The sequence below is a fragment of the Lampetra planeri genome, unplaced genomic scaffold (assembly GCF_965212315.1).
Source record: "Lampetra planeri unplaced genomic scaffold, kcLamPlan1.2.h2 scaffold_1989, whole genome shotgun sequence".
Taxonomy (NCBI): domain Eukaryota; kingdom Metazoa; phylum Chordata; class Hyperoartia; order Petromyzontiformes; family Petromyzontidae; genus Lampetra; species Lampetra planeri.
Genome location: NW_027614743.1, coordinates 1 through 22,333, shown reverse-complemented (window position 1 = coordinate 22,333; position 22,333 = coordinate 1). Strand labels below are relative to the sequence as shown.

Sequence of the window (22,333 nt, the reverse complement as noted above, 5' to 3'; positions counted from 1 at the left end):
TCAACATAATTTGTATTTCCTTGGTTGTGTGTGTGGTGTGTGTGTGTGTGTTTGCGAGTATGTGTGTGCGAGTATGTGTGTGTACACGCTGGTGGATCATTAAGCACAATCCTCACTTGAATTCTTTAGATAAATAATTTATTTGTGTTACATTTTAAATTGTTTGTGGTGGTTTGTGTGGTTTGCTTGGTCAGGATGATGACTGACCCCAGCTCCATTTCTTGGCCTGTGGGCCAGTGTGGGTTGGCATGAGCCGGGCTGGCGCTGCCTATATATACAACACTGAGTGTCTCTCTCCGCGCTTGCTCAGTGTCCTCCCCAGGGAACCTCAGCCTGGCCTCCTGCCTGTGGCCTCCGTGTTTGTGCTGCACTCACAGCTGCCAAGAACCATGACCCAACAACAGATCAGGTACGAGTACAACACCAAACGGTTCACCATATTTTTATTAATAGAAAAACATCTGACTGGGACAAGAAGCGCTGCAGTCACACGTCTGGGTTCCAATGACTTGACCACACAGATCCTCGGTGGTTAATTTATCATGTACAAAACCTTCATTAATTATGCATTTATTCTGAGGGTATTGGGACATTGAGACATATGAACCACAGCAGCAGCATGACTAAGATTGATGTGATGTTTACATTGTTACAGTGTAACTGGTTCATTTTTTTCATGTAAGGTCTGTCTAGGCTCTCACACGTCCTGCTAATAAGTCAAGCTTGAGATTCTTCACCTTCAGTGAAGTTTAAGATACCTCTTGGTATCACATTAACTGATAAACTCCACTCAAGAGGATTTTACGTAGATTTTATGTAGAAATTCAATATAACTCACTATGTTACATGTTACATATACTCTGCTGGTGGATCTGGGTAAACAGGAATGATTGTCATAGGTTGGTCCTCTTCACTTATCCCTGCACAGCCTCCCAGCCAAACTGATAAATGGAGGGATTGCAGGTATGGTAGGAGTCACCTGTGTGTTCCCCATTGACCTGGCCAAGACACGCCTGCAGAACCAACGAACTGGGCAGCAGCTCTACAAGAACATGTAAGAATCATGTGCCAAGTCAACAATCAGTTCCCCCCAAGTGTGTGTTTTTCTATTGTCCAAAGCCTGCAGGTTCCCTTGCAGCCTTGATTACATAATCACCTGATACGTACACAGCTAGTATCAGGTACACAACTGCTACATGCAGCTAGTCAGTGGCGTAATGTATATCTGTGTGTCCATTTAAAATGTAACACAATACTATTAACGCTTCCTGGTATGAAAGCTGCTAGTTTTGTAGCGAGAATGATTTGTTTAGGATGTTGTCTTTTCCCAGATGTAATTTTTGAACAGTCAAGAATGAAGATCGTTTGCTGTAAATCTCACAACCTATTATTTTCTTCTCTAGGATGGATTGCCTAATAAAGACAGTGAAATCTGACGGCTACTTTTGGAATGTACAGAGGTAAGGCCGAACGTGAAACGTGTTTTGACCCAGAAAATAAAATAACTACATTTGGTTTAGACTTGAGTCACACAATAAATGCTCGAAGTTATATCTCATGCCTTTTAAATATTAAGGAAGTCTTTAAGATTTAACTAATTTTAAGATTTAACTAATTTCTCATCAACACCCGGTTCCCAGTTTGATTATCAGATTTGAATGTAAAAGTCACTTTTCTAACATAAAGCACTTTATAATGCCTTATTAACATATTCAAACTTGCCAACAGAAGCTGCTCCACAAGGTACCCCAGCTGTAAACACACATTCACACACACACACACACACACACACACACACACACACACACACACACACACACACACACACACACACACACACACACACACACACACACACACACAGAGGGGGTTGAATCAATGAGTAGCTGAAATCTAATAGTGTGGAACAAATAATTTTACGTTCAGCATGGAATATTAATACTGTGCCAAATATGAATTTACAATGAAAGTGCAAATGGAAGGCTGTTTTCATCAGAATGTTTGTCATGAGCGATGCTCCTCGTTGTAGGTGCTGCTGTAAATCTCACCCTGGTAACCCCAGAGAAGGCCATCAAACTTGCTGCCAATGACTTCTTTCGCCACCAGTTGAGCACAGATGGGGTGAGTAATCTCACTGTGGAAATGCAAGTACAAGGCCATCTCATGTTTAGATTTTAACTTAGCATATGTGTATGTGTTGTCAGCGGTAAGCTGACAGTGGTCAAGGAAATGATGGCGGGATGCTGCGCAGGAATGTGTCAGGGTTATTGTAACAACACCTATGGAGATGCTGAAGATCCAGCTTCAGGATGCAGGCAGGCTAGGTAAAGACAGGACAAAATTACTCTCTGGCAGAGCAGAATGAAATATGTGGATTGAACAACACATTCAATCTAACTTCTATTTGCCAGCGGCCCAGCAAAGGGGGGTACCCAGTGTGGTAACAACTCTGAAGATGGGTGGAACTAGTGCTGTTCTTAGCCGCTCCTACAACACCAGCCCTGCACCTCAGGTCATAAGAGTGTCAGCCACACAGATCACCAGAGAGCTGCTGAAGACCAAAGGGGGTCCACAGGACTGTATAAAGGGACTCGGGGCTACGCTGATGAGGTGTGAGGGTGTTTAATAGTCGCAAGTGATCTAACTTGGGCTCTTGGTTTCTAATGTGGCCAACTTTCTTTGTCTTTGTAGGGACATCCCATTCTCAGTGGTGTACTTCCCTCTTTTTGCACATTTGCACCAGCTTGGCCAGCATTCATCCGAAAACCAAACAGTGCCCTTCTACTGGTCTTTTGTGTCTGGTTGCTTGGCTGGATCCATTGCTGCTGTGGCTGTCAGCCCCTGTGATGGTGAGCGAATCAGTCAGTTTGCCTAAGTGCCAATTTCACAGAATTGCTGATGGTAACATTTCTCTATGCCCTGTACAGTGGTCAAGACAAGGCTACAGTCTCTGAAAAAAGGTTGCCAATGAGGAAACTTACAATGGTGTGGTGGATTGTGTCAGGTAAATTCTAATAATGTCAGAGTTTTCTATCATCACCTCGATGATGCTCATTTTGAATGGTTTTCCTTCCGATTACAGAAAGATCCTGAGAAAGGAGGGTCCCACAGGCTTTCTTAAAAAGGTGCCAGTTGCCGGGCGCTGGTCATTGCTCCTCTCTTCGGCATTGCCCAGGTTGTGTACTTTGTAGGTGTTGGAGAATACCCTACTGGGTTACACCCCCCTACAGCATCTACTCTGCATAAACGATTTACCACTTCATTAAATTGACCGAGCTCTCTACTACTGTTCTTTATTATTAGAGGATTTCAGTGAAAAACACCGAAGGGACCAGGGAAGATACCAATGAGAACAAGTCAACATAACCTTCATTATGTTATCCTTAGCCCACGTCATTATGACGGCCAATTTGTGAGGGCTGTGTAACATGTGTTGATGAAGGAAGGCAACATCCAAATAATGATGGACAAGAATCCCGGTTAAATTGAAAGGATATCCTGAAAAAAAAAAAAAAAACGGCTTCCATGGACTATGAATGTTAGAAGGTCTATGTAAAGTATTTCCACTTAGAAAATAATGTTTTTACCCAATGACTGCCACATGTTGAACTCCCTGGATGCGGAGAACACAATTAAAATTAAACTGTTCTGTATAGGTCATAAGGTGGTGTGCATCCAGATGCTGCCTGATGTTTATTCTTTGTTCAGGTTTGGGGTCTTCACTGTGGATGTTTTTCTATAGCAGCTTACACAACTCTGATTATGTAACATGTCAGCTTGAAGCTAAACAGCTACAAAACAGCTGTTTAATATGGTCGAAAGAAATGTTGTTTCTGTTTACGTATGTAGCAAGATGAAGGACAGACGTTTGTTGATGGAGTTTGCTCTGCTCTTGGGACCAAGTCTTCTAAGAAAGTGGAACAATCCCACTTTTTCCTGGCACATCGACACACGCTTTACACTGTATACTGTACTGGAAGATGTAACTGGGTAAAGTGCTTGGAACAAAGTTACTAGTGCAAGTTTCACATTTGTATACAAACTCAGTATATCTTTTAAATTTTAAAAGGTAAACTCAAATTGAGACAAAAATATATATTTTAGTACTTTTAAATTCGTTCAACTAGCTAAGAAAATAGCATAAAGATGGATTTAGTTTTTCAGATTCATCGTTAAAGTTATGCATGTAAATACAGATTTATAAGCTCTGAATAAATATTTTTAAATTCGGCGTTTGCTTGTGTGATTTCGCTGTTCTGTTTTACATTTACAATCACAAAGGTGCAGACCGCAAAATAGCAATATCTGATTGCAATATGTTCCCCCAGCTCCTCTCCACATGTCTCTACAAGTTGAAGTGTGCTGCAGAAATGCTCATGCAGCAATGTGGGGGTAACTCTACCCTGTGTGTCTAGTCCTGGAGGCTTTGCAGCATTATACACATGCTCTCCTCTGAACTGAATATCCAGCTGTCTGAAAAGCTCAAGTGCAGAAAGGTGAAACTAGGACATGAGCTGCGTGCTACTAAACCTGGAAGCCACGTCATTTTAGGGGGATATTTAATACAATCAGCTGGGATTAAAAATGTGAAAGGAATTAGCTCTGATGAACGTGTTGTAACGTCAAAAGGGCATTTTAAGTACTTACAAGCAGAATTTGCCTGTTGCCGTGGCGGCGGCACGCCGACGGTGTCAGGGGCAGACCCACATCAAAATTTCTCGAAGAGGGATTTTTTTTTTAGATCTTATATTGCCATGGGTTTTAATTGTACTACAAAGATCCTGTCTGTGAAGGTTGTCAGTCATCCAGGTCATAGTGACGTTATCGTGTTTTTTCCACACACTTTATGACACTAATCTTCCTACAACTGAGGCAGGACTCGAGTGTTGTATATATATAAAATAATCAATAATCCTCAGACATGGTTATTTTCAAACTGAGAGCAGATATTTTACAAGAAAATGGGAAAAAAACAAACAAACAAAAAAATGGTGTGGATTTTCATGACCGGAAAAATCAGCGAGATTTAAATGCAAAAAAACAGAAGTGGTAATGGCACTGGTTTGACAGCTGCAGAGGATGATGGACGGGAATGCACGGTGAGTAGCAGAAAAATGAAATGTGCAGCGTTCATCACCCCACCCAAAACAAATATTTTGGGATTGTTGTGCCTTGTGACGTTAAATGAGGGTCTCTCTGTCTCGCAAGATGAGGATGACCAAAGATTTGGCACTGCAGAGAGGATTTATTTCAATTCAGTGTTTATCCTATTATCCTTTTATCCTGTAATATCATATATTATGTGTTTTATGGAGAGTACACTTTTTTTTATTCATGCAGTAGTGAAAAACCTCAATAAAACAACTAGTAAAGATTTCGTTGCTTTACTTTAGAAGACATTGGTTGAAATACATTTTGATTTAGGGAATGTGAATTAGAAGTTAATAAGTAAAACTACTGTATTTCTGCACAATTTGTACATAAGACTAGTGTTTTATGTACAAATAGCTGATGTCACCTCTTACAGACTCCCTGCAGTAAAACCAAGAAAGAGTGTGATATCACTGAATGACCTCACCTCACACAAATATACCAGGAAATGACTGCAAACAGACAAGTTCAATTCTGGGATCAAATGAATCAGACACTTTGTAAAACTTTAGATGTTTTATTAAACTTCAAACACCTACTGTACGTTCCTGAGAGGCCTGGAATGGTCTTCAAATAAATTAACACACAATCAGCTAAAGGCTGAACTGCACACACAGTGGTATTAGGGGCACTAACTGTGGAACACTATTAACAGCTCTTTCATCCTACTCTAACGTCCAGAGCCTTTTTAAGTGACAATCTAGTTTCTCTGTTCTCTGTCTCTGCAGAAACACCTCCTAATGAATGCTGGTATTTCAGCAGTCTCAAGTGGTATGTAAGCGTCTTCCTTCCTGGTGTCAAATTACTGTTAAAGTTATATTAAAGTAATATTGACATATTGTTTGATCACATTTGAGACAGTTACTTTCACCACTTTAGCTCTTTTGACGAAGGAGGAAACACAGCTGAGTGTGACACATTTAAAAACACACTAAACCAATAATAGTGAGTAAGTTGAGCTGGGTGTGCTCCCATCAAATGCGTGTGGATATTCAGCGCAGTCCAACTCCACAAACACATTCAGTATATGTACACTTTTGTTAAGTTCTGACGCTACATCCAGACAGAAAGTTGAAAGAAAGGCACGTTAGAGAAGCCGTTTGTAAGGAATGCAAACACTCAGGACTATGACACTATACAACTACTGCCCCTTCTGTCTACACAGCATGTTAAATAATCATCATCAAGCCAGCCACAAACCATGTACAGCTACAGAACACACATATTTACATACTGGACTACTACCATATGAAATCGAGCCGACAGGAATGATCTGTGGCCATATGTAATTCAGGTGATTCCAACCTGAATGAGTTTTTCGTGTGTGAGAGAGAGAAAGGGAGAGACAGTGAGGTTGGTATGTGTCAAGGCACAGTGGAGGGTTTCCAAATGGGATGAAATTAAATGCCTGGCTTGGATATTGGAACTTCATTATCAGTTAACGTCCATGTATTAGTTTGCCTGATAATATATGTGCATGTGCATGGCACAGGATCATGATCTTGTTGATGTGCATTCATCAGAGACCTGGCCTTTGATGTGAGATCCTGTCCTACGTTTGTGAGTCACACAGAACACACTCAGAGGGTGTGATGTGATAAATGTGTCATCTGGTCAGGACGCAATGTTTGGTCGATACCTCTGTGTTGATCTGTTTAGCTCACTCTTAAGTATTATTTTCAATTTTCTATGATTTGTCTCCCCTCAGCATTTAGACTTGCATCTTATCTCAGCTGTGATCCAACTCCAACACCTATAGTGATCACTGCTGAGCAAACCATTTAATAACTGAGGGTTATTTAACCAGGCAGACATCATTTTACTCTGTTTGTACAAAAGTAAATAAGCACTATCTACCCAAATGTCAATCCATTCCTTGAATATAACAGACTTCTTTCACTGTGTGTTAGTAACTGTGTTGCTGTCCTGTCTCAAAACATTTACTCTTGACACCCTACTCTGGATTCCCAACAAGACGCCAGACGCCATATTTTTAAGGCTGTGGTCTCACATGGCAAAACATTGCAGCGCTTGTGTGTGCCTGTGTCTCTGCACATCTGTGTGTGTTTGTGTGTACACACAGGCAAACTCTGCAGATCTGACCCCCAGATTGCTCTCTCAGGCTCAGGTTTCCCAGAGCGAAGGGGTCAGTGTCAAGGCTGTGTGAAAAAACCATTGACACTGCTATGAAAGTATTTGGGGTAACATTTGGCCATGCTGGAAATCAATCTGAAAGCTTGTAGGGTCATAAGTAGAGGTAGTGTTCCCAGAACACTTGTGAATGGCCAAGTCTTATCAGCTTGTTGTGAAAGTAAGTTGAATAAAAGAAGTGTTAAGTGCCTGAGTGGATATTTTGTTTTGGTAGATGTCTCTCTGGGCACAGGAGGAGCGAGAGGCTGCTTAGATGACCTCCCTGCTGTTCCGTATAGCGCAACACAACACCATACTGAAGATCATCCCGATAATCTGTCGGTAGAAAAACAACAACTCACAACCTGCATGTGTCATTTTTCATATCTGCGAGGGTCCGGACTCACCATGACTCCAGCAATGCTGATGCCGACATACCCAATGATGTAGAGTTTATTGTTGAAGAAATCCTTGATGCCTGTCTCACAATCCTGCAGAATGAAAAGAAGATGAATGGTGTAAGGCAGTGTTTAAACAAAGACATTTTTTGGACCACAAAGCAGCAGAAGCTGGTGGTAGATCTCACCTTGGTACCTGGTTCAGGATCAGGACAGGGGTTAGCTAGAGTTCCACAGCAGTTCAGCTGAAAGTGCAATGGAATATGTTTTATGATGGAAGCCAGCACCTGTGTGATAATTCCTCTCAAGCTAATATTTTTGACATACCACTTTCTGGTACGATATTATCAGAGTGCTGTTGTTATTCTCATTGTAGGTCGTTGCATAGAAGTTTTGAACATCTTCGATGATCTATATGAGAAAGGACGTGTGTGATAATGGCATTTATTTCTCTTGTTGAAATACATCAGTTATTACAGCAGTGAGAGAATATACCTTGTCTTTGTTTAAGAAGCCAAACACCCCTGCTGCCACCTCTGCGCCAAAGATGATCAATAAACATGCAAAGAACTGAAAAAGGACACAAAGACAGTAAATATATACAGTGCATATAATATAAACAGGTTCAGGATTTTCAAATATAGATTTGTACTCACTGAACCCAGCAGGCACTGAGATTCTCTCACAGCTCCACAGCAGCCAAAGAAACCAACAAACATCACCAGACTGCCGACACCTATCAGGATATAGACACCTGGAGGGAAAGGGTACGATTTTACCAAAATTTTACCACTCAGATGAAGTGGTTCAGATCTTTTCTCAGATGGGACTGCAAGTTAAATTGTGCATATTATTTATCTGGTTGACCAGCAGAGGGAAGCAGAGTACTGAGAATCGACACGTCATGGGTTACAGAAGCAGGTTTCCCAGTCAATGTCTTTAATATTTACTGTTCTCAGACCCGGTGGACGGTTCAGTGCTTTGTCAAATCCTTTGCTAGTGCATGAACACTTTTTCTTGTGGTGTGCTTAATATCTTCTGGAGAACGTTAAGTGGGATGTTTGACATCTCAGACTTACATTGGTCTGTAGGGAGGAACCTGACAATAAACCGATACAGGTGTGGTCTGTTGCTAAGTGACATGTCTGCAGAGGGTTAAAGAAGATGCAGTCAGTCCCTGGCGATGTGGGCTCAGGTGGGAACGAAACAAATACATACAAGTGTATAATACATAGTTGAGAGGGGAGAATCATTTATTCTGTACTGAAAGACAGATTTGTTTCTGGTTTGATCACGTCAAAGCACAGGGAAATTACATGTGTTCTGTGGTCTTGATGCCATGGGAACGTGGCACCACAACAGTTAAGTGCTCTCAGCCCCCGTCTGTGTGGACGGCGCTCTCACTGTCAATGCCATGTGTATCACTGTGCTGTAAGAGCACCCAGCAGATGTCATCTTTACTGAAGCCACATATGATGAAATTCACATGATGAAATTCACTATTACAGGATTTTGTAGGAAAGAATTATGCAACACCAGTCCACCGATGGGTGCTCTCATTACAGTGGTTTGGGATAAGAAAGAAAATCCTGACTGGAAATAGTTGTGTAAGGAGACCTCAACCTACCCTGACAGTTCCTATACCATATCAACCTGTTCTTCAATTGTTCAGGGGATTTCACCCTCTGTGTCTGTGACGTATGCTGAAGTCCGAGGAGATTCACACCAGCTGCTCCTCTTCACCCAGCAGCTCCACTTAACAGCACTGTCAACTCAACTGACGCCTGAGATATTGTTCTTCTCTCAAATCCTTTCCATGGATCCCCATCTGCTTCTTTGATTATCCTCTCTCATGCTTTTTTAACCCTCCCGCCGCACTCACTGTTTCTGTCCCTTCTCTGTCTCTTTCCATCTGAGCAGACCATCCGATGGTTAGCAGCCCAGAGGGATCCCCTCACATATTTAATCTGCATGTACAGCAATCGTTCCTGTTATTTCCACTCATTTCCATGACATTCCTCCATGTATGGAATCCAGAATCTGTCTTATTGGGACACCGACCTCTGGCACACACAGTTAGTGTAACCAAAAGTTATGTGCATGGGTACTGCCCCACGCACTAAAGCCTTGTGCATGTGTAGGTCTCTATTTGTGGCGACAGCGTGTATTTGTGTGTATGTGTGTGCATGGACGTAAGCTTGTGGTAGGAATATTCCTTCTGACGTGGAGGAAGATATTTCTTTAGAGGGAATGGGAGTTGCACGGAAACATGTCAATAAAAGCCTTTTTTCCAAATAGGCGAAGATGCGAGGAACATGAGTTTTGAACATGATCATACAAAATTACTTTTGCCTTGGTCAAGTGACTTTCCTTCTCTCATTGCAGAACCACAAACAGACAGAGCAGACAGTGAAAAGAGTCTTCTACCTATGAAGAAGGTGTCTGGAGCCTTATCACCGTTGAGTAGGGAAACAGTTTCTGGGTCAAAACGTAGCCACAGTCCGACAGACAGAATGAAGCATCCCATCACCTGTACAACAAAAAGGCAGAACAGGACAGTATAAGCTTATAAAATGCTTATTACAAAAACAAACAAATTTTGAAGATAAATATCACACGAAGCCAGGCTTTCGCTGTGACTAAACCAAAATCAATTACACTGTTGTCTGAATGGTCAACTGACCATTGAACTGGCACTTTAATTTTCTCATAGCATTTGTCTTATCACAGCAGTAAACTGTTTCACCAAATTGCAAAAACCTTTTTCTCAACAATTTCCACCTAAATAAAGTGAATGTGACATGAAGTTTCCACTGTGGAACCTCCACCCTTTGTAAATACTATAAAAGTATAGTTTGTGTAAAACAGTAAGTCTGAATATGCATATGTGTTATGGATCAGATAGTTCTGGAGCGATAGATTCCATCATAAAGTTATTTTAAAATCTAAAACACTCTGGCGTCCTGCTATGAAGAAAATGACCCCTTTGGCTACGGGCAGCCATGCAGCACCTTGAGCAGAAACAGGCGCTCCAGTTTGTTTGGAAATGTGGTTCCATGTTGCTCATAGTTTCCTTCATCCTGCACCATCAGTATACATCCAAAAGATTCATACTACCTGTAGTGCAGACAACCAGAGATTCCGCAGTGACTGAGCTAAAAGCTCTGAGATGCTCTGAAGGACAGAGACTGGGGTGGGTGCTTGCTCCACTGACAGATCAATACCGAGAGGGTTTAGAGATCACAGACCCACTCACCCCCTGAGGATAATCCAGTGTAAAAATCACTGCGCTGGGATTCAAAACAAGTGCTTTTGCAGAGAAATATAATGATGACGTGTATTTAGCAGCGCTCGTCACGTGGTCTGTGTCCTACTTCTCTGATTTTGCAAACACTCATGCTTGTGTGACTGTTTCAGCTCTGTCAAGTGGAATCATTAGGGGAAACAAACCCTGTTGCTACGTTCAGTCATAACAAATTCTTCTTCTGAATCTTTTTTCACCAAGACTTTCTGCTCCTACCATTTGTCGTTTCCTACATTTTACCGTCCTCCTCACAGGCTACCCGCTCATCCTTCTCCACTCCACAACTGCAGTTCATATTCTATGTTTCTGACCTGGTAACCAAGAGTTTCTCACTTGTAACACGCCAGAATGGGACAGGTATTGAGAAACCACTTCCTCCTAAACTGAGGATTTAGCATCATGTGTGGTGATATATGAGCCAGTTGAGCTCTTGGGGTTTTAAAGATTTACAGGCCAGAAGTGATAAAGCATCAGATTATGACTGCTGCAAATCTGCAGGTTTACTGAACTTTGTTGTAAATAGGTGCTGTGGATTTATTTCAGGCCGGTGTGTGTCAGAACCCCCAGAGATGTTGCTGTGGATATGCATCATAGAGGATGATGTAAATGTAGATGCTTGGAGAATGGAGAATTGAGGTAGTTGTTCCGCAGATTAAAGGAAATCGATGCATTCACAAATAGAGATGGTTAGAAGGAAAGTCAAAAGATCTGATTTTTGTTGAATGTTGAAACATGTTGAATATAAGCAGTGTTACGGTACATGCTTGGTGCTCAACTCTGGCACTCCGGTGTGTGAAGTGTCCCACAGGTCCCATTAACCCCCTCACTACTTTCAACCCCCCCTACTTATCCCAACACTTTGTCTGCCATCATTAGTCTAGCTGACACCAGACACACCCCTCCCTTCTGCCTGTGCTCTCACCAAAACTACCCACCCGGCCTCTGACTTACCTCTATGTTTCCCCAAGCTCACCCCCCTTCACGTCCTCCCTCCCAGCCTCACCCAAAGCACAAAGACCCACTGTCTCCCTCTGTATGTAGCTTTGGCACACAATGGGGGGTGGACACATTGAATGAGAGAATGAAACAGGGATGGGAGAGAGGAAACGAGAGTTGGTAGAGGATCATCTTTTTATCCTTGTCTGTGGACACAGACTGCTGACGGTCACCGCTGTCCTACAAAAGTCCTGTCTTAGCCGTTATGTGTCTAATCTACCAATGGAATTGAATGTTACTTGTAAGCTATCTTAAAATCCCTGTAGGTCTGGGTATGTCTAGTATGTGATGGGATCTATGTCCATGCTGTATTGAAAATGTATGGTTTTTGGTGTGGTATGGTGTTTTAAGGCCCACTTTTTTTTTTAACGGTGCAGTTAAATAGTGTTTTTGTGAGGGGAATTTCCATGAAAGCATATGGGCTCATCTGACACAGGTCTGTTTTCCTGGTCTGAGAGTCAGTGTCATTATCCATTTTCTGGGTTAGTCTCAGGAAACTGTTGTGAATTAAAGAAAATGTGAACAGAAAACCTTCTTAAATCACTTCTTAAAATCCAGCACAGTGTTCTAACAAACACGTTTGGGAAAGCAGATGCATGGCATGTTTAAAAATATGGGCATGGGGAAAGTGTCTGCATGAGGAAGAAAATTAAGGGTAAATCCCATCGTACTACACTGCATGGTGAGTGTTGGGGAGTCAAGTGAAAGAGCCGCTTCACTGATGATTGTGTTTGTGGGCAATTTAGTTGATGCACAATACAAACAGCAGTGGGCCCTGGATACTTCCTTGTGGAACACAAGAAATATCAAAATCCATCTTACAGCACATCACAGGAATAAAACCATTGAATTTCAACTACAAAACATTTTTGCAATGTGTCAAAACCTTTTGACATTGTGCCTTTTAGGCAAAATTCCTGAAGAACATCGCATGATCAACCCTTTTTACATTGTTTAGGACATTTGTTGATCTAAATGAGTGTATATTCAAAGTTTCTGTAATTATGGATTGTATTTAGATGCATTCACTAATGACAAAGTAAACCACCAAACAATAAACACTGGCGACTTGTCAAATGAATGCTGTTTGGAATCATAACACTTAAAATTGTGTCATGTTGTTTGAAAACGTTGATGAAAAAGGAAACATCAGAGAACATACATAATTCCTGAGCTCCAACGTTTGGCACACGCTGTCAATGTCACCAGCTTATGTTTATGTGAGTAACTGGACCAGTTGTTGAACAGCAAACAGACCTGACATGCCAGCAAGGTATTGATGTTCTGCTGGAAGCTGTGTCACCGGATACAAGAGCTTACATTCCAACAGTAATGCAGTCTTACTTCCTAATGCTGCTGAGCTGTGGAGTAGGAATGGTTTATAAACAGATACTTTGTAGGCTGCTTTTGATGACCATGTTTAAGTACTAGCGAGGTTGGTCATTATATGAAACTCTTTGTCTCTCAGGTTTGTTTCTATGTTTTGAGCACTTGTGTGCCAGTATGTCAGTCAGCTCCCATCTGCTAGCAGTGATCAGTGTCACAGTCCACTGGCTTGTGTGTGCAACACTCAAAGCTCTGAGTGGGATTTAAAGCGAATCATATCTGCCCCTCCTCCATCTGTTTTTATAAAAAACACTGATGGGATCATCTCACCCTTATCAACAGAGGAGGGTGCAGCCTCAGAGCGGATCAATAATTGCTTATCAGTTATTGTTTGATGACCAGAAAGTGGAATCGGTGTGTCCATGTTGTGCTTTGGCACACACATCCATCAAACATCCCCTTATCATACTGACCTCTTTCTATCTTTATTTGGGTCAAGTTCATGCTAACAGTCCTTTTGCCACAAGAGTGAGCACACGCGCCAGCAAAACAATCTCCCAATGACCTTTTTCTTTCCCGAGACATTTGCTCCTTCTGTCCATAAACATTCACTCAGGGCTGTCAGGCATCCATCTGTCATCAAGATCATCCTCTCTGCCTCTGCTTGAGCTCACACTGTCAGAGATTCAGTCAACAGACGCACCGCACCTATTCTGGCAGATTCTGAGTGAAGAAGGAACAAATCAGTGATGAGAGTGGTGGAGCAGCTGCATTTAAGGCTTCAAAGGCGTCTGCTGCTTATCCAGGCTGGAGAAGCAGACTGAAGTTATGCTATTGTCCTGTTGTCACAAAGGATCCATTCACACTATCCTCAATGCCTGATCCACGCCACAGATGCTTGTTAGAAAATCTCCCTCTTACACGCACGCACGCACACACACACACACACACACACACACACGCACACACACACACACACACACACACACACACACACACACACACACACACACACACACACACACACACACTCACACACACACACACACCTCTTCTACTTCTACTATGAAGAAGAAGATGCATCCGGCATCTTGAGGTCTTGATCATGCTGTCAATGGATCAAACCTCAACGCTGCCTCTAACTCACTCATGACTTCTCATCCAGTCAGTCCTTCACAAACACGTTTCACCGGGGAAAAAAGGGGCGTTTTTCCCCTCCAGTGTGGAAAATGTGATTGAGCCCGGTGAACCTATAAACTCCAACTGAAAGCTGTGAGGAGAGCAGTGAACCCGCGCTGGATGGCAGCTAAATAAAGCACAGAGGAGCCTGGCAAGAGGATGGATGCGACAGCTGTAAATGCTCGACCTCTTTAAGCTATGTAAAAGAAATAAACAAACCAGAATCCAGCCTTGGTTCAGTTCCGCGCTGCACTTGCTTCGCGGGCATTACGCACCAACTTGCTCCATCACCGCAGCGGGCGCACTTACCCAGAATATGAAGTTGAACACGAACAAAAGGTATTTCACACATTTCATCCCTCCTTCCACTTTTCCCATGACGTTTCCTGGATGGGTCAGTGATGTCTTTATCCCCGCAGAAATGTCCGGACCGCTGCTGGCTGCGCACAATACGACAATAAGGGTTCACGCCAGTCAAAACACTTGTGCATCAAGAAAACTCTCTCTCTCTCTCTCTCTCTCTCTCTCTCTCTCTCTCTCTCTCTCTCTCTCTCTCTCTCTCAAACACTCTCTCACAAAGACCTTATGGCTGCAGACTATTTCCAGACCGCCCCTTTCAATAATAGTGGGGGGACCGAGGGGGACTGAGACAACACGACGGGCATTTTGCAAAATGTTGGCAGAAGTGCAGAAGTGTTGTGTCCCCACCTGTGACTGATGGTATGGGTTTGTGTGGTTTATCCTTTTTCTTGTCCATCTGAAATATAAACCAAAGCCTTTTACACACACACACACACACACACACACACACACACACACACACACACACACACACACACACACACACACACACACACACACACACACACACACACACACACACACACACACACACACACACACACACTGCTGCTGAACAAAGAGCTGATGACAGAACATAATAATTCAAAAGCAACAACAAATTATTGATGTGTTAAATCAGTGATTGTACAAGGAAACCCCTGTTTTGTCAGATTATTGAAATTACAAAACCCCTGTTTTGTCAGATTATTGAAATTATTAGATAACTCTCTCTCCTTCTTTCTCTCTCTCACCACTAAGAAAATAGTGTACTATATATATTGTTGTGAACAATTTCAGTGATACTTCAATATCTACTTAAATATGAATTTGCTGGGATGTTTTTGCTGTGGGAAGGAATCCAACAATTTAAAGTTGTCTGTGTATATGAATGTGTATCTGCAGAATCTTTAACTAATACTTTCATCATGAATTTCAGTGTCATCAATAAAAGTGATTTAACAATCAAATCCGGTTTAACCAAGTAGGAGCGTCAGGAATAGTCAAGTCTTGCCATAACCTAATACAAAGTGCTTTGTTCAGTCTGGTGACAAAGGAGAGGAGACAAATATAAAATACCCAATGAAATGGAAAACAGCCCCCACAACTGCATTTCTTCCCTCAGTGTCACCAGCAGCAGCAGTGCACTCAACATAAATATTTTCCTCACAACCATGGAGAGCGGAGGGAACATACAAATAGCAGTTCTTTTTATCGCTAGGAAATGATGCACGGACTAGAAAATGTCCTTTTAGAGTAACAGTGATCTGCCAAGCCAGTGCTCAAGGAGGAGTCAGACAGGAATAGATAGACGTGATGTGTCCATGAGAATCACCAACACTTTTACATATGCGCCGACCTCCAAGCTGAAGCATCTAATACTCTTCTTCACAGAAGAGTTTGTCCTTTTTGGTGGGGATTGTGGAGGACAGAGGAAAAAGGATTAGTTTGGACAGCAAACAAATTCTGAACCAGGAGAGAGCTAGAACAGGGAAGACTGGATTAACATAGAACAAACATGTGAAAAAGAATAAAAATGAATCGGTCATAACCTCCATGATGTGTTGCCAGGTAGAAAATGTAGGATGGCTGTCTGACATTGATGCAACAATACAAGCTTGTAAGCGTTCTAAGTCGGAGCATCATTTCCGGTGCTGGACAGCTGCTTCAAAGCTTGCTTTGATCACAAAAAGGCACGTGACCAAAAACGTCAGAAGCAGTAACTGCTTTGGTCGCCTGAGTAACGGGTACAAACACACACATTCACGGAATGATCATCTGATCATACATTTGGCTTTTTGGAGGAAGATTGATTATCATACAGATATGATAATTATTGTACACCTGCCTATGCTGATGTTTACAGAGCACCTTGTTTCACTGCTCAACGTGATACCTCAAAGCGTCATGGGAACGGTCTGATTTTATATGTTATTAGATATGACAGTTGTCAAAGAAGCCATGCTGGGAGTTATCTAGATTTCTGTCTATTGAAAGTTACTTCACTCAGGTCAAATGAACTGAACCTCCCTTGAAGTTTGTTTTGTATGAAATTCAGTTCCCATAGACTTAGCCCCTCAGGAAATATAGAACTAAACCCACACTTTTCTCCTTTGCTTCTGAGTGGGTGGGATCAGTAATTGCGGTTGTTATTTGTCGGTCTGTTACACCCATGTTTGGGTCAGAGCCAGGGGCCTTTTCCTCTGAGGTCATAAACGATGACAGATTGAGATATCTGTGGACTGTTTGAGGCTGATGGTGAAATATGTTAAATAAAGCACAGTCTGGTTTCATTAAATCAATTTTAGTATAATTTTGATGAAAAACTTTGATAAAACACTTTGATATGTCTTTCTCCTGCCAGAAAGACATTTCAGTGACAGAAGAGCACCACCTACTGGTAGCACTGATTGAATTCCTTTCCATAAAGAACCTGTAACCGGAATAAGTGGCAGAAGATGAGAAAAGTCACCTGAGCAGCTGAGACATTTCCACAGAAGGAGAAATAAATGCACAGAAAGTATTTGCATCTTACCCATAATTCCTTGTGTCTTCTCATTGGTCTGTGAAGATCATGTACGTCAGCTCAGCCCTATTTCTCTACATTTACAAATTCAACTGTGCGTACAGATGCAGTGCTATACTATATACACTGTACTGTATTACTGCATTGTAATTTTATATTGTGCTGAGGTTCAGTTTTAAGTTTTTTTTTTTACACACAAACATGTAACAACCAATGTATGACTGATCAAACAAGGAGCATCCCAGATAGGAGACACAAGGACTTGTGCAGAATGTTGGAATGAATGGCCTTTTTGGGCATCTGAATTGTTGTTCCACTTAGCTGTTGGTTTTATTTACGTGAATATTTCAGTTGGCCACAAGGGGGCAGTATAATCCGTTAAAAATTTACAATCCTGAAATAGGCTCCACTGGATACTTTTCCAGCAGAGATGAAATTCTCTTCCTCTCATCTTCCCTCGATCTACGGCATTTATGCCCTGGTTTAAAAAATAGATGGAAAAAAGTCAAACCATATAAAAATACGAATATGTGACCGTGAAATTGAAACAGCCAAACCAGGAAAGTACTGAAGAGTTTAATAAATAACACAATGACAAAAAAAAACAACAACATTAAAAGCTTGAATTCATTTTGTACACATACTGTATATATTTTCATATTTGAATGTATAAACCATAAATATGACATGCAGTCATTATAACTTAGAGCAACCAGGACTTTTTGGACTGAGGTAGGGTCAGGGGCCGAGGGGATGGAAGATGAATGTGTGTGTGTGTGTGTGTGTGTACTCAATGCCATGGTCAGTGTATGTATTGAGGTGGGAAAGAGCATTACAGTATTGGCAATAAAGCTGCAGTGGCTGTTTTGGAGAAATGTGTGTGCTGTTTCATATTTCACGTCAGGCCAGAAGTTGTGCGCCCCAGTCAGTGTCCCATTCTTCCCGCCCAAGACTTCCGGCTGAGAACACACACACATGCAGCGTTGATACGGATGAATCGCCAAGCTGTCCGTTCATTGAAGCTGGTGAGGGCACTTACGAATATGTGTGTATTGGTGCAATAGGAGTTCCAGTGGCGACTGTCGATGCCAAGACAGCCTGAGTTGCCTGATTTGGAGCCCTGTTTGCCACCCCGTCCCCCTGGTTTCCCCCCGTTTTGAGCAGTGGAGCCCCTGTGCGTGGGGGATCGGCAGGTGGTCTCATAGAAAAACTGCCTCTTCACCACGTTGTTGATGGTAACATTGGGCAGCACTGTCACCTCATTACCAGCTATGTCTGTGGCTCGTGTCAGGTTGCCCACCCAGGTATTCATGCTGTCACATACTGAGTACTCTCCTCTGTGCATGGTGTGACCATGTGACCCTGCTCTGCGCCTTACCCTCAAACCTCTTACCCCTTCAGTGTCATAGCCCTCGCCTTCCAAGGCATCATGTGATGGTGGCACCTCGCTGAAGACAACACGGGGTGAGGAGCGGTAACGTCTTTTGGAGAAGAGCTTGGGGTCGACCACTGGAATGGAGGGGTCAGGGGTCGAATCTGAATGCCTCACGACAAGGCTCTTATCCTGTGTGCATGTAGCTGCCCGATGAGGCCTCTTGGTCCTGTGATGGCTGGTCCTATAGTGTTGTGAAGGATGCTGCTCAGAAAGCTGTTCCCTCGCTGCTGTCTGCTGCTGTCCTTCTCTGTGATTGGCTACTGTCAGCTGTCCTACTTTGTGGTTGGCTGCCCCGGCACGCCGGGTCAATCCACCTCCCATGTTCAGTACAGCCTGGACGCCGATCAGGAGGACCAGGACCAGTGGTGACGACCTCATGGGCACACGTCCTGAGCCAATCACAGGTGGAAGTGGAGAGTTACAGTCATGTCAAACATCAACCACAAACAAGTACCACATTCCTGTTGAAACTATTGACGGACAAGAAGAAATTACTTTTAGTATTTAGTCTGGTCAAGGGTCTTAGGACAGATGTCACAAACTGTATAGATTAAATTTTCTGTTTAAATAAAGTAGATTTTGGCAGTGATTCAAAACAGTAGAGTTGTTGGTTGTACAACAAAACAAGAGATCATATTCATAATTAGAGTAAATGGTATTTGGAAGATCAAAACTGTTCAATGTGGTGGTATCTTAAATTGTGTCCATATTCTGCAAAGTTTCTGTAATTTCATGGGTTGTCAGTGAATTAGTTTCATAGATGGTGTAAAATCTGTTGAGTACTGATCACATACCACTGGTCAATAGAGGACAATACTTGTCATTCATGGCCCAATCATTTGTGAGTTGAGGTCAAAAGTTAGAAGGAAGTGAAGTGCAGGAAGGAGGACATGAAAGCATGGAAGGAGAAAGTATATTTTGAAGCAGTGGAAATATGTCACATGCATTTTTTATAAGTGTTTTAAGAGCTGTAACAATGTGAGTGCATAATCTGTGGATTATGCACTGGATTTTAGGTCTGACATCTTGGGATCATTTCTTTGTCAACAAACAAAGTTCTGCCATTTCACCAACTTCTGAATGAGATGAATGTATGAGATTCCTTATGTTGTCTTATCAGGACCTTCGGGGATGTGTTTGCTAATGCAATGATTTGGAAAGAGTGAGGAAACATTATCTTTCTGGATGTGACATGGAAAGATGGACAGAGGAGCCGTGACTTTTTTTCTTTTCTGCTTGGTTGAATCAAATTGACTGACTGAACTTTTTTTGGTTATGGCTGATGGAACAAACACTACACTGAGTTATGAATTTATTTTGCTTTTTATTTAATTTGTATTGGGATTATAGGGCCTATGTTGATATTTGAAAAGCACACTGAATGAAAAGGCTTTCATATGGATTCAAGTAGGTCTGTGAGTCAGCGTGATGGATGAAACATTTGTAAGTAAGTGTGTGTGTGAGAGAGAGACAGGGGTCATTGACATGAAAAGATCAGAATCAGATCAGAAAAAGAGTTTTTTTCAGCGGCACACTGTGCACTGAACTTTTGTTCTTCTCACTACTAAGGGAACGTCTTGAGTGTGTCGTGTTCTTGAGTGTGTCTGTGTTGGATGTTTCTGTGTACCTGTGGAATGTGTCCAGTTAAAGAGGGAGCCCCAGTGGACTCTACAGCCAGACTCCAGTGCAGGCCAGGCCCCTCTTGCCTGCCATCTGGACCCTCCTGAACCTCAGCTCTGAAGCAGACACACACAAATACAAACACAGCTCAGAGTTTGTAATTAAATGTGCTTGTTTGCACCAGTAAGCACATCCAACATTTGGACCACTGAAGGTCATCAAAGTCACAGTTATATGTTAAGTCTACGTATACAAAAATAACCAAACTTCTGGCATTGAAAGAAAATTATGACACTTAGCATCATACTGGATATAAATATAGATGCTGTCAAAAGTCAACATAAACCAATCATATCATTTTTCAGAAGCCACATTTCTATACACTGATAAGAAGCTTTTTTGACTTATTGCTTACTCTTTGTCAACATACTAGACATAAATGTAGGAATTTAAAAACACATTTCAAAACACATTTGCTTTCAAAACACATTTCATTAAAGATAATAAATGCGCATTCAGGCAAATTCAATGCGAAAACACAACTGCAAAGGAAATGTTGTGTCAATGAGGAAAAACGGCTGAGTTTCAAGGTGCAGATAAGACCTTCCATGACCATCTCTGCCAGACATACACAGTTTACCATTATCTGACCTTATCTTTGTGTTTACTTTGGCAAGTAAACACACGCACTCACCATGTTTAGCTCTCAACTCACACTTGCCATATCCCGGAATGTATGGTATCTCACACCTCATTAGATACTACATATATCTTCCAAATAAAGCACTCCTTTTTGTATTAATGGCAAATATGAACACATGTGTGCACTTTGTCACACACGCAAACACTGTGTCATGTGCGTGTGTGTGAATGCCACATATGCATCCATGTAGGTTTGTGTTTATGAATAGTTTGCATGCTTTGAGGGTGTGATATGTTTGAACACCCCTCCTCTCAGAAACAACGAGGTGGGTGAGTTGAAACAGGAGAATCAGTATTTTGGAGTTCTGTGATATCCATCTTTTCTGGCCCGCAATGTTGATTAGTGTTGACCTTGGATAATGAAGCAATGAATTCCATGCTGCAGTAGAGACATTTTACAATGTCCGTCTTTCATAGAAAACAGCAACAGCAACTGATACCAGAAGAGGTCAGTGTTGCCTACGTAGACTGTTCAAGGACAATGTCCAGCAGCTGCAAATTATGTACGTATAGGCGGAGCTGGGTCTGTTCTGATTAATAACAGCTTACATTGGAGAATGAAAAAAAGATGTATACTACATATATCAGGTATTTTTCCACAATCCTGAACTTCCCATAGATTTGAAGCACAGTTTTTCTGTGTGTTGAGAAATACTAGAGATGCAAGTAGATGCTTGCACCTTTGAGAGGTAAATTATAGGCTTTCTACGCCATTAAGTAGATCCGTTGTTACTTAGGATTGTAAGTGCTTTCCATTTGTAACCTTGTGTGATGTAATAGCAGTGTACATATGACCATCATACTGAATGAGTGCACTCATATCACAATCCGGTCTGGGACATGTTCATTGTGAGGCATTGAAGGGCTCCATACCAGGCTAAGTCTTGTCCCGCATGGGACACATCCAGTGTTGATGTTTACTTTGTTCATGTCCAGCCTGTGTATAATTCTTCCTCTCATGTGGATCAGTTCATGCTCAGTTGAAGTGCATAAGAAGCCCCACTTGGATGTGTAGAACTCTAACATACAGGAACGAGGGTCAGAAGGGCCATTTTGTCATCTGCAAAATCATCATCATCTTGGCATTTGGATCAAGGTATTTTTGGAGACTTTGGAGGAGCTGATATGGGAGTGATCATGTACAATACAAAGACACACACACACACACACACACACTCTGCTGGTTCAAACAGGAACTTGATTGATCCAGGCTGACGGGCAGCTCC

At 42.0% G+C, this 22,333-nt stretch overlaps 2 protein-coding genes and 1 pseudogene across 2 annotated transcripts; 1 reads left to right on the top strand and 2 right to left on the bottom strand.

The window, feature by feature from the left end:
- Positions 1 to 389: 389 nt before the first annotated feature.
- LOC144740244 (mitochondrial glutamate carrier 1-like) lies at positions 390 to 7,253 on the top strand. The gene is given in 14 exon segments (XM_078623113.1): positions 390 to 409; positions 929 to 1,054; positions 1,404 to 1,443; positions 1,445 to 1,460; positions 2,030 to 2,121; positions 2,212 to 2,262; positions 2,264 to 2,324; positions 2,412 to 2,610; positions 2,692 to 2,849; positions 2,928 to 2,962; positions 2,964 to 3,004; positions 3,083 to 3,119; positions 3,122 to 3,213; positions 7,235 to 7,253. Coding segments are annotated over 14 exon segments (987 nt in total).
- A 298-nt stretch (positions 7,254 to 7,551) lies between these two features.
- Positions 7,552 to 14,862, bottom strand: LOC144740245 (CD9 antigen-like; annotated as a pseudogene).
- Positions 14,863 to 18,275: 3,413 nt separating this feature from the next.
- LOC144740246 (nerve growth factor-like) lies at positions 18,276 to 19,163 on the bottom strand. The gene has a single exon (XM_078623115.1). It carries the CDS (start codon positions 19,161 to 19,163, stop codon positions 18,276 to 18,278), a length of 888 nt encoding a protein of 295 aa, XP_078479241.1.
- Between the last annotated feature and the right edge of the window lie 3,170 nt (positions 19,164 to 22,333).

Coding starts and splice junctions, on each gene's coding strand:
- LOC144740246 (XM_078623115.1), bottom strand. CDS start 19,163: ATGAGGTCGTCACCACTGGTCCTGGTCCTCCTGATCGGCGTCCAGGCT.